At 38.9% G+C, this 12,393-nt stretch overlaps 1 protein-coding gene across 4 annotated transcripts in view; it reads right to left on the reverse strand.

Moving 5' to 3' along the window:
- nlgn3a (neuroligin 3a) overlaps nucleotides 1-12,393 on the reverse strand; it is a 177,869-nt gene that overhangs the window by 68,564 nt on the left and 96,912 nt on the right. For 2 of the 4 annotated variants that reach the window (XM_052020865.1, XM_052020864.1), the window contains one exon: nucleotides 1,466-1,615. The exons of 1 other annotated variant lie outside the window; for it this stretch is intronic. In XM_052020865.1, the coding sequence (XP_051876825.1) occupies nucleotides 1,466-1,615 (150 nt within the window). Of the gene's footprint in view, nucleotides 1-1,465; nucleotides 1,616-6,258; nucleotides 6,319-12,393 lie in introns of all 4 variants that reach the window. One more of the 4 variants, XM_052020863.1, reaches the window with a different exon arrangement.

Consider the following 12,393-nt stretch of genomic DNA (forward strand, 5'->3'; position numbering starts at 1 on the left):
CTGTAAGGCTATCCATCTGTAATATTAACTCAGTGTTTCTGATCTACTGGGTATGTCCAATATTCTCCTTTTGGTTTCAGGTTTCAGTAACAGCTATGACCTGCATTTCACAGCTTTAATGTCCTTTTTTCCTCTCTAACTACCCTCATTAATCTGTTAATATTGGCATTACCTAGGTAACCCAAGCTGCACCCCATTGGAGATATTTGTTGCACAATCCCTCCCTCCTTCATCCTCTGCAGCTTAGAACTAACTTGTTTTCTCATGTTCCCAGTCTTTGACCTGAAACATTAACTCTGTTTCTCTTTCAGCAGATGTTGCCTGACCTTCTGAGTATTCCCAGGATTTTCTGTTTTGAATTCCTATTGTTACACCCCTGAGATCTTCCCTTTATCTTCATTTTTGAGCAGTTTCATCATCTAAGTATAAAGTATTCAGAATGCTTACAGAGAATCAAGAGTACCACTATACAAGAGAATAAATGACAACATAATATAAGAGCAGGAATAGGGTATTCAGCACTTCAAGCTTGCTCTGCCTTTTGTTAACTTACTGCATTATCCCTATATCCCTAAATATCCAGACAATTATTAACCACTGTTTTGACCTTTGTCTGGTAGCGAATTCTAAAGATTCACCACCCCCTGTGTGAAGAAATTTCTCTTCATCTCAGTACCGTATGGTTTTTAATTCCTTAGCTGGGGAAACATCATCCCTTCATCCAGTCTGTCAGACCCTGTAAGAATTTAGTAAGTTTCAATGGGATCTCCTCTCATTCTTTTAAACTCTAGAGAATAAAGGCCTAGTCTAATCAATCTCTCTTCATGCAGCAAACCCACCATCCCTGGAACCATTCTGGAAATCGTTGCTCCAGGGCAAGTATAGCCTGTCTTAGGTAGGGAGAACAATGGCTGAATTAAATTTGGAGCAATTATATTTACTCTTTTCTAATTATATTGCTAAAGAAAAATCAGTTGATATTTTGAATCAGCTTGCAGGTCTTAACCTATACCTCTTGGATTCCAATCAGCTTTACGAAGAGGCACAGGTAGTGCTCTGAAACACTAGCACTCTGCACATGCAAGAATATGTCAATACCCAGGCATTCTCTTAGATGGCATCCAATAGGAACTGGTCTCTGATCACCCATAATTATTTCATATCTATATCCCATAAATCTGGGCTGGACTCAAAACTGCTCCCAGAGATGACTGGACACATTGTAATTGACTATGAAACACAATTTCCCAGATAACAAAGCAAAATTTTTAAAAAACCTATACATTCAGAACAGGTTACTAATTTATACATCTTATTATTCCTGAGGCAATTATGGTTTCATTTTTTGCATGCAAGACATTATCTTGGAGACAAAGGGACTTCTGCTGCCACATCATACATGTCAACATATCATCTTCTTTACTGTCCAAAGTTATCTGATAAAACCTGGTTAGATTTTTCTTACCCAGGACACCAACACGGTAGTTGAGTGTGATAACAATGACATTGCCATAGCTTGCCAATATGCTGCCATCAATCATATTTCCTGTTCCCTCCATGTATGACCCTCCATGAATATACACCATTACTGGCTTGGGCCCACTGTCACGAATATCTGCAAGAGAAGGAACAACAGGAAAGCCAAGTGACACTGCGCTCAGGTTTTAATCATGATGAAAACAGGTGCGGTTGAAACAATGGATGTGAACACACTTTGATCACTGGATATCTGCAAAGTTTAAATAAAAGGCACCAACAAATCACCTAGCACCAATGCACCATAAGCACTGGGTACTAGGAGACTGCGACCATCAGGCACGAACTCACCACAACGTGACAGTCATTGGGCACTCACATATTGCAATCACCAGGCACAAATGTGCCACAGTGGGAGCCAACACATGATAACTACTGGGCAACAAATACACCTCGATCAACAGGCATAAGTAAATGTGCCAGCAGACACACTACAGACACCAGGTGTTAAGTTTTGGGTAACTGAGTGCAGATGTAGTGTAGTGAAATTCTAAAAAAAATTGTGAAGACAGACAGCATCAAGTCACAATTCAAAAGAATGTGAAATGTATATTGTAGGTCACTCTCATTGATATTTCCCTGTTCAGTAGGTAATCACATTGGACAATGAATGAATGGATCGTCACTCCGCCACATCTGACTGGAGCAGTTTCTTTCCATGTTTTATTTGGCTTTTAGAGTCTTCTCTGAGCTTAGGGGTGGCATTTAGCACTAAAGAATGATGATATTGTAATTCTGCAGTTAATCAGAATATTCATCAACCCCATTTGGAATTGATCTAAAATCTAAAACACCTTGGTTTCAGTCATCAGGTGTGTATGCCATAGCTGGCAATTTGAAACCAATTCTGCAAGAGAATAAGTGTAGCCACAGACAACATTCATTATTCAAAACTTTAACAATTTTGTCACTATGTCATTACATAACTACATTGTGTTGCAGTTACTTGCTGAATGCCAGTAATCAGCAGCATTGGGTCTATTTTTGTCAAGAACAAAAGATTCAGCTGGGCAAGTAAGTACCAAAATATATCAAATGATAGTAACTCCAATATAGAGGAGAAGATCCAAGCAAAAACAACTGGAAAAAGCCAAAATATCTTGAAATATATTACAGACAAGAATATAATTGATGTGTTTAGATGCTTTGTTAGTATAATAATGGCTTTCCAAGGTGTGTTGCAGGCTAGAATCTAATTGTCCATTTTAGATAATATTAATATTAATACTTTGAAGACAGGCACTATTCACTAGCAATTTTCTGGGATTTAGTACACTTTCTTCTCAATCTAATTTAAAAGGATTTTTAAAAAACAAGAAATTATAATTCCCTGATTCCACTCTGATTTTTGCAAATGGGGATTTCAATTGACTAGCCATCCTGCTCCCAATCACCATCTAATATTCATTTCTCAATTACTTATTGCTCCTATGGTTGACTAATCTAACAATTCACAGTGTCTGGGATTGGTCTGAAGAAACACTGTATTGGCACTGAGAAAATAAAGTCCAATCTGTCAATTTTTCTATGATACAAGTCTCAGTCTGATTGTTGGCCTGTTAAGTAAGCCATTGATGGAGGAGAGAGTTGGGTAACAGGGAGGAGGAAAAGGGGGGAAAAATAACTTTTTCTGGAAAAATAAACCAATATTGGTTTTTTTTCGATCTTGTGGATGGGCAACATTTATGCCTTTTAGGTCTGACTGCAACAAGATCAAATTAGCTTTGAATTTTACAGTGAACTGGTGTTTGTGTTATCAATAGTGTTCTCAATTTGTATTATAAGATAATTCAAGGGTTACTGCCTCTCCTTTCCCCCACTTAGGTAGCTGGCATCAGTGTTTGTCTGCAGCAAGCTCTTATGGTTTTTATACATGCACAACAGACATTGAACACCAAAGTGTGCACACACAAAAAAACACAGGCAAGGGTAGAAGGGGTTTGCACAAAGAGATGAGGGTTCAGTAACCGCTGCGGATATCAAATAACAGACAACAGCCACTGTTAAAACAGAATGAATGATGGAGCAGACGTGGAATTCCATTATTGGCTGCCTCTTTTGTCATTCACAGATGCAGGCTGTTACCTACCTGGGAAACATGCTGTTTCACATGCTGTTCTCTCACAACCCACCTTGCTTTATCCTTCTGACAAAGCTACCTAAGAGCTCGGCTTTTTCAGATTGTGGGCTGAAGCTCAGCCAGCCTCAAAGTCATCCTGAGAAGGACTTCATGATCAGCAATGAAGATGGCACAGAATTTATGAAACAAGAAATTCCTTAAATTTTTCTTACGACAGTGAAGGAGGCTTTTGGTACCAGTGACCATGTATTTTGCTGAAGTGTTACATACTGTAACTTATAGAATTTATCAGGATTTTAAATATTTTTTTCAACTGAGACAAAATAAAGACAATAAAATTATCAGCAAACTAACAACTGTATCTGATCTCTTCCTTCATGAGTGACCATTCTAATCAGAGGCTACGATGAAGTCACATAAAGCAAGTAATGAGGTCTAGCCTGCATATTAATTGACAGGTAATCAACACGTCACTTTTATAAAGCCAATGACTGCTGAGATTTCCATTAAACTGGGCAGGGACTGTGCCTATTGCACATACAATGCTATATTTTGAATTTCAAAGCAAGGACATATGCAAAAAAGGAGGTAAAGACTGACTGATACCAATGGTGCAGCTTTCAGGCTTACGTTCATTAAAATCCTTCCTTTATTCTTATTTGTAGAACTCAACAGTTATTTTCCCAACAATAATTTGTAATGCAATTAACCAATTTGAAGGTTAAGACACTAGGCAGGTAATTTACACCTTCAAAGTGTGGGAGGAGTGATCCACTCTCCCTGTTTAGCACTCAATCTGTGAAGGTGAAAATTATCCCCGAAGGTCACTGCAACATAAAATTTCTCTTCCTCCCACAAGCTGCGCAGAGGGAAGCTGATACTATGTCATCGCACTGAGAACACCCAGAACTCACCATGATCAGCAAGACATGCCTCTTATCTTCAATATTTACACATGGATTACCAGTGATACATTTTTCAAAGATTCATATTCACACATGCAATTTCCTTGGGGGCCTTCACATTCTTATGATAGACAACATGAAGTTATAGTCATCTCTTTCTCTTTCCTCTCCTATATCTTTTGTTCCAATTGCATGTTAAGATCTATTGCCTGTCACAACAACCTTTTCCCCTGAGATAAATGATTACACTTTTCAGCCACCGCAGTCTGCTTGAGCAGTTTTCACTCAGCCAGATTACAAAACCTTTAAAACATACTTAAGATGTGTTTTTCTATACCTGTATTTTATTATTAACCTCAAATGTGTAGCTGATGGATTTTCCTGATGCTGAAGCCCACACTGTATTTTCAAGGATCTATACAAGAAGCCATCAGTTGCTTTTTTAATGCTGTGTGCATGATCAAGTACAGCATGCAGTATCGAATGACATGCACTATTAATCCCAGCAGTTCAGTGCCAAACAAATCACTAAAGGGGGCAGAATAGTACACTGTTTAATTACACTGCTCTGGAAATTGGGGGTGCTGGGGTGGCAGAGAAACATTATATCATCAGCATCCTAATCATGAGGCAAATACTATTAGCACTGTATTGTTGTTTATTGGATCTTCAGGTTACCCCACAGAAACACACACACACACACACACACACACACACACACACACACAATCTCTCTCTCTCACTTTCTAACATGTACACACAGATTTCTAGAGACACTAAATGTTTAAATTCAAATTAAACACTTAACTAGCCAAAATTTATGGTTAAGAAAAGATCCTATATGCCCTTGTCTTTTATTGTGAGAGATTTATTGGCAGTGAGAGAATCATCTTTTAATTACATGCTGTCCTTGTGCAAATATGATATTATAATTTAATTCAAATGTTTACAATTTCATTATATTTCAGAATTATTTTTGTAGATGCACTTTGGTCAGGAGCTGGAGAAGGGTTCTAGTATTTTGAGGCATATTAGATTAGAACAAATTTTGCTTTCAATTTCTCACCAGATTATTGAAAGAAACAACTGATGGTACCCTACAAAATCAGAGTAGTGACTGTATTTTGATGAGATCATGAGGCTGCAGACTATCAACCTCCAGTCTCAGCAAGACAGCCAACACAAGGTGGAGTTCACTGTATAGGATTAGGAAGCTTCTTTACTCTGACTAATGCTTCAAGGTGACAAAGGCCTTTTATTTGCCCAAACTCCCAGGTGGGTAACGGTCTGTACATTAGACAGTTCTGGAAAGAAGGAAGAAGATGTTTTTACTGAAACTTATGCAAAAGGAAATTTCAAATAACTTCATGGCTTAAAACAAGACTGGAGCAGAAGTAGAGAATCAAGGGAGCGATTATGAGTGTGTCTCCAGCTCTCCAGACAGTGAAGCAGCCAGACAATGCTAAGGTTGAATCTTGCCGAATGCTGTAGTTTTTATTTCCCGGTGATGCAGCTTTTGTTTCAGCCACATGAATACAAATTCGAATCATTAAATCTTTCTTTTTTTAAAGGCATTTATTGCATGGAAAAAATGCACTGAGGGTTTAGAAAAAAAGTGCAAGGAAACATGCACATTGTCACCTTAAAAATCTCCCCAAAAAAGAAACTTAAAAATCAAGAAGTATAGAAAAGATTCTGTTCTGCAGTCATGCACCATTTTCGAGCACCGAAAAATACCTTCGTCTTCATCGCCATCATTATCAGCAAGATCATCGCCCTGTTTCTTTGCGTTGGCCCCTAGAATCGAAATGAGGAAAGACAAGGTGAAAGGAAACAAAAGAATTCAAAAATATCACGTCTGCGAACACCATTCTCTCAAAGATTATTGCAGAAACAAAGAATCTGAAATGTTTGCTTAATTAAGTGTATCCCTCATCACAAAAATGTCAAATTCTATAAATGCATAGTCTGGTATAATTCATATATTCAAATGGAAAACTTTAATGTGAAATATACATCTATTGGTCTAAGAGAACTGCAGGCCCAGCTCTCTGATGGAGAACTCTGACAGCCCTTTACACAACTGCCATCTGGCAGTGCACCCAGCAAACTTATGACAAGGCATCTCTTGACTCAGTAATTGAAAATCAAAAACACCATAGATGTTGGAAATCTGAAATAAAACAGAAAATGCCAGGAATACTCAGAAAGTCAAGGAGCATCTGCAAAGAGAGAAGCAGAGTTAAACTGAAGTGTAAGCAATGTTTTTCTCTCTCCACAAATGCTATCTGACCTGTTGAGAACCTCAAGCATTTTCTGTTTTTATATCTGTTGACTCAGTCCTAATTACAAGATATCCAACTATAGCTCCTGGCCGGGTAATGGGATCTGGTAGTTGGAAACAATGTCAGCTGCAAGTCCCTATGTTGAGAATACCAGTTCACATCTTTTCACTCATGCAAGATTAAACTATGTTGCACTGCATACCCTCATTTCCAATCTTCGACTTCACAATGGATTTAATTGATAATCAGAAATCTGGGTAACACTTTTGACATGACATTCAATGGCATTTCCACTGGTGATTCCCACACTATTAACAACCAAAGGTTGTTAAGGAGGTGGATACAGAAGACTGCCATTACTAGAAATTTAACTGCAACAGTCACATAAATACATGTTCAGAAGAACTAGTTAAATTCTGCAGTTAGTGACTCACCTAATGCCTCTCCAAGGTCATTCTATCATCTACAAAGTACACATTAGAAATGGGATTGAATATTCCAAAAATAATGAGGTAGCTCAATACCATCCAGAATCAAGCTGTGCACTTGACAGGGTCTCAATTCACTACCTTAAACACTTACTTCTTCCACCACTGAAACATGGTGATGGCAGTTTGTACCAACTGCAAGATGAATTATTACAAATTGCCAAGGCTTGCTCAATAGTATTTTCCAAAACCTGTAACTTTAGCACCTGAAAAGAATAGGGAAGCAGATACGTGTAAATTGACCATCTGCAAATTCCTTTCCAAATCACATGCAGTCAAGACTTGGAAATATATTGCTGCATTTTTTCAATTTTTACTGGGGAAAAATCTTGGAACTTCCGACATCCTCAGTGGAACTGTGTAAGTGCCCTTACCACAAGGGCCATAGTGGCTCAAAAAGGCAGCTCCTCAAGGGCAATTAGAGATTGACAATAAATCCTGAACATGCCACCTGAGTCCATATCCCCTGCACGAAAGAAAATAGTATCTTCCGAGCCTACCTTATCCTTGTCTGTCCTTATCTCACAGCCAGACATGCAAACTCTCCAAACTTAGTTTAAGGTCTCCGGTAATTTGAAAAGTACTAAGGCTCTGGGACTTCTGGGTAAACTCCAGGTCTGAGGCTCTACCTGTCTCCTCTTGCCAGCAAAATGGCCTCTGGGTCAATGAGTGGCATCAAGTGCACAGGCAGCACACCAATCACTACTCATCAGTTGGGGGTGAGGCGCGGGGGTTGAAGGGTTGTAGATTAGATCAGGCTGGACCAGAAGATGGTGAGCTGATCCAATAAATTGTTCCTGATCACTTGCGCTGGACTTACGATATAGTAGTCACCGTGGTTTACTCCAATTCAAATATCTGGTTCCAATCTGATTTCTGTAATAATGCACAACTTCTACTCAATCATGTATTTAGCACTGGTGATGAAAGACATATTTCTCATTATCCTTCAGCTGTAAAGCTTCCTATGCTCAGCAGGATTTATGAAGGGAGTCTGCAGAGGTCAACACATTTTGTGTGGAGGGGAGAAATCAGAACTTCAGGTATAATGAGTATTTCCAAAGTTTGTGTTTTTTGTCAAGGTCCTTTCATAAGGTGCTGCTCATAAAACATTTGCTTGGGAACTCTACAGATTAGATTCACTTAGGAAGCAGGACAAATGGAATTGGTTATTTTTGGGCAAGTGTAACTGAAGCCTGTGGCCTGAAGGGGCTCCCTGGGTCAGCGAAATGCAGATGTTTCCAGGTGTGCTATCAGTTCATATAAATGAGCACATGTACTTGCTCTGACTTTGACCCCAGGGATGAAACTGTTCTGAAATGAAACCAGAGCACTGGGAGTGGAGAAGAAGTTACAAATGGTTCCTCTATTCTCCAGCAACAACTTAATCAGGTGTGAGCATCTGGCTGCTTATAACTATTTCCACATACTGCTGTAATAGTGCCTACAGCTAAGTATACTCTGCACAGTACTTTGTTTTAATTCTCACATCGTGATTCTCTGCCAGGAGTCTGGCAATGTGTTCAGAATACTGTAGAATATCTTGCTTGGAATGCTATATTCTGCAAGATGATATCACCATGTCTGCCTTGTGCTCTACAGCACTGCATTCTGGACAAGTCCTTCTGCATATATATAATTTTCTTAGGTGCCACACTTAGTGAAAATTCCTACAATGATAGTAAACATTGAGGGACAATACTTCGAAAACTAGAAAAGCAATGACAGCCGCCTGCCCCATCCAGTGTCAAAAAACAGTGATAAGCTCAATTGTAACCATAATGCAGTACATCTTTTGCAGATATATGTTTTCTCTGAACAAAATATTAAAAGTCAGCATTTATGTTGATATTAAATAAAGAAGTACATAGGTAATTTTTTTCCCGAAGAAGAGCTGAAATACAAAACAATATACTGTTCCCGTGGCATCTTAACCCTGAAAAATGATAGTACTAGCAAAAATAACATATTACCCAATAGTAATGTGAGTGGTTTCAAAATTCTAAGTGGTCCAGTTTTGGAGATAGCACAGCTAATGCAACATACCCTTACAATGCTACAGAGATCAAGAATAACAATAAATGGTGTCTGTTATAGCCTCACAGTAGCAGGAAGCATAACAAGGTAATGTTCTGAATGCCAATTTAGCAGAATGTACACCTGAAAAGCTGGAATGACTTTCCCCAAATCTTCCTCTCCACCAAGTGATGAATTTCCATCTGTGGAAATGTATGTGTAGGGGTTAAAACTGAGGATAATCACAGCATGGGGGAAATCCTGCTGAAACCCACCAATGTACACACAATAGTGACATGTAATTGTGTGTTGATGCCATTCAGGAGGAACAGGTTGTCAATTCCAAAATGTTAATTGGTTGATTACAACATTAATAATATAGTTTTTGAAATTTTTTTCCCCAGGCTTCCCAGAGTTTACCAGTGAAAGCAAGGCATGACTGCCAACAAGGAGCAAAGACCAGATAGGATAAAGGTCAATAAGTACCAAATCTTAGCAGCCTTCGCCTAGCCAGAGTCTACAAAATACATGGTTCACAGTACTTGTGCTGGAAGGTTCTTTTGACAATTTACAGGTTTGCACATCTGACCTGCGCAACAGAATGCTGATCGTTCAGGTTAGGATGGGTGCACTGAAGCTATGTGTTAGTTTCAACTTCATATGAGGACCAAAATGACCAACAGCAGAAGCAGCATCAACACCAGCTCCATCAGCACCATCACACAGTGTCTGGACCAGCAGAAGCATCAACAGTTGCTGCTTCCAGATCCTGAGGTCCATAGGAGAGAGGAAGACAACAGCAAGATATATTTGCAAGAAGCCATCTCCAACAAGTTTTGAAAAAAATTGTAAGCTCTCAAATGGTTTGGATCAGGATAGGCCAGCAGCAATAAGTTCTTTACAAATAAAACCACTCATGTTTAAGGGTTGGAACCAAGTTTTAAAAGTTGGGGCACACATAAGGATGAGGGCCACATATCAGCTAGCATATGCTTTGTTTGACAACAGGATAACATTTTTTGGAAGGGTCAAGTAAGGAATTAAAAAAAAGAATGTGAGGAACTCTTTTCATTATTTGATTTGCTATCTCTAAGGGTGCTGGAATCAGAACCAATTAATGCTTTCAACAGGAAAATGAATATGTCCTTGAGAGAGAATGATTTGCAAAGCTATAGGAAATGAAAGAGAAATAATAATATGGATGGGATTGCTCTCCTGGGAATCAGCACAGACTTGGACTGAATTTCCTTCTCCTTTACTGTGACAAAACTGGAGAAGACAAGAACGTGCTCAAAATATGGTTCAAAATTTCATCAAAACCAATGTAAAATCATGGAATGATTCTATATGCACCTTGAGGATAATGGCCAGGAGCCTCTCAATGGTGAGACCATGGATCTGAAGAGCCTGTCTTTACCTTAATTGAAGCCAGAAGGTTGCATCACATATGAGTGCAAATAAAAGGAAAAATAAGGATTCATATTTGGGTAAGGTATTATGTATGGGTGTATATGCAATTTTACATTGGTTTTGATGAAATTTTGAACCATATTTTGAGCACTTTGTCTTCCCCAGTTTTGTTTTTGCTCTTTGGCCGGCAAAGTGGCCTTTTCACATGATGAATATTATGGTGTGAGTTGAAACAAAGTAATCAGTATTTGTGAAAAAGATGCACAACGTTGGGTGAGTAGTTGGGTAGGGGTGAGGGAAATGGATTTTGCACATGGGTGGATTGGAGGAATCTGTGTGAAATTTTCAATTATGAAGGCTTCCAGGCAGCAAGGTGCTCTGTTGGTGGTCCGTTAGCTACATAATGTTTCATTTATTTCTGCTCTTTCTCAAAACTCCTCCTGCAGTTTCAAACTTTATATCTGTTCCAATCTGTACTTCATTCCACAACCACTTTGGATCCCTGATTTTGCAGACTGAAGGATGCCACCAGATCTGTCCAGCAAGTAAAGTACCTCTTTAGCTTGCCAATGGCCTCTGGCTGTTATAAAGCTCTTATTGCACTGTTCTTTGGTCTCATTTTTGAGTTCTTCACAGATGTCATCTGCCTTATTTTAAATGTTTATCTTTCCTTTCCAAAGAGTTAGCCAGTAAGTCTGTTTAAGACCTCCATCAACTACAACCATCTTCCTTTATGTGTGTGTTGGTACAAGACCAGCTGCCAAGTGAACCAGATGTCCAAGCTTAACTAGTAGCCAATAAAATAAGCACTGGCCTTAACTTCCTTGGATATAAAACCTCCTGGGGTTTTGCTGGAATCATTTACATGATTTTACATACTGTATCTTGCAAATGTTCAAGTGACAATGGCTTGTTTGCCAAGCTGGCAACCAGCATTACTTCTCCTCTGAGGATGTGAGTGAGGGTAAGTTTGCACTCATATTTGGAGCATTGACTGGTTGCCATCATTGCAGGAAGTTTCTCCAGCCAGTGCACTAAGCCCAACTGTCTTCAACTACTTTATCACCAGATAAATCAAACAGTCATTTGATCCAACGTTGGGGGTCATGACTCTTATGCCTATTTGTCCCAACCCATAAAATTAGTCCCCAACTCTTAAGTGCAAATGTATTTATTGAATCAGTTTACCATCTTCTGGTCCAGCCTGATTCAATCTACGACCTTTTTCAATGCTTTTTGGTTTTTTTTGCAACTATACATTCCAGTTGAATTCCACTCTCCCGTGTCCCCTGGTCCTTGAACTACATGCTAATGGGAACAGTATATCTGTATTTAACTCATTTAAGACAACCATGATCTTGTTCACCTCTACCAAGTCTCCTCATGACCTTCTTTGGTCCAAGGAGAACAACTGTAGCTTCTTCAGTCCAATCTAATAGCTGAAATCTTTCATACCTGGAATCAGTATAGGGAAGTTTTCCACACCCTTTCATGGACCTTCACATCCTTCCTGAAATCTGGCGAGCAGAATTAGAGTACTGCGCTCAGCTACGGCCTAAACAGTGTTTTGAAAAGCTTCAACATAACTTTTTATGCCCCTATTTATGAATACCTGGATTTCAAATACTTTAATTAATGTCTGAAAATACAATTCCACTTTCAAAGATTTTGTA

Source organism: Pristis pectinata, chromosome 8 (assembly GCF_009764475.1).
Source record: "Pristis pectinata isolate sPriPec2 chromosome 8, sPriPec2.1.pri, whole genome shotgun sequence".
Classification (NCBI taxonomy): Eukaryota; Metazoa; Chordata; class Chondrichthyes; order Rhinopristiformes; family Pristidae; genus Pristis; species Pristis pectinata.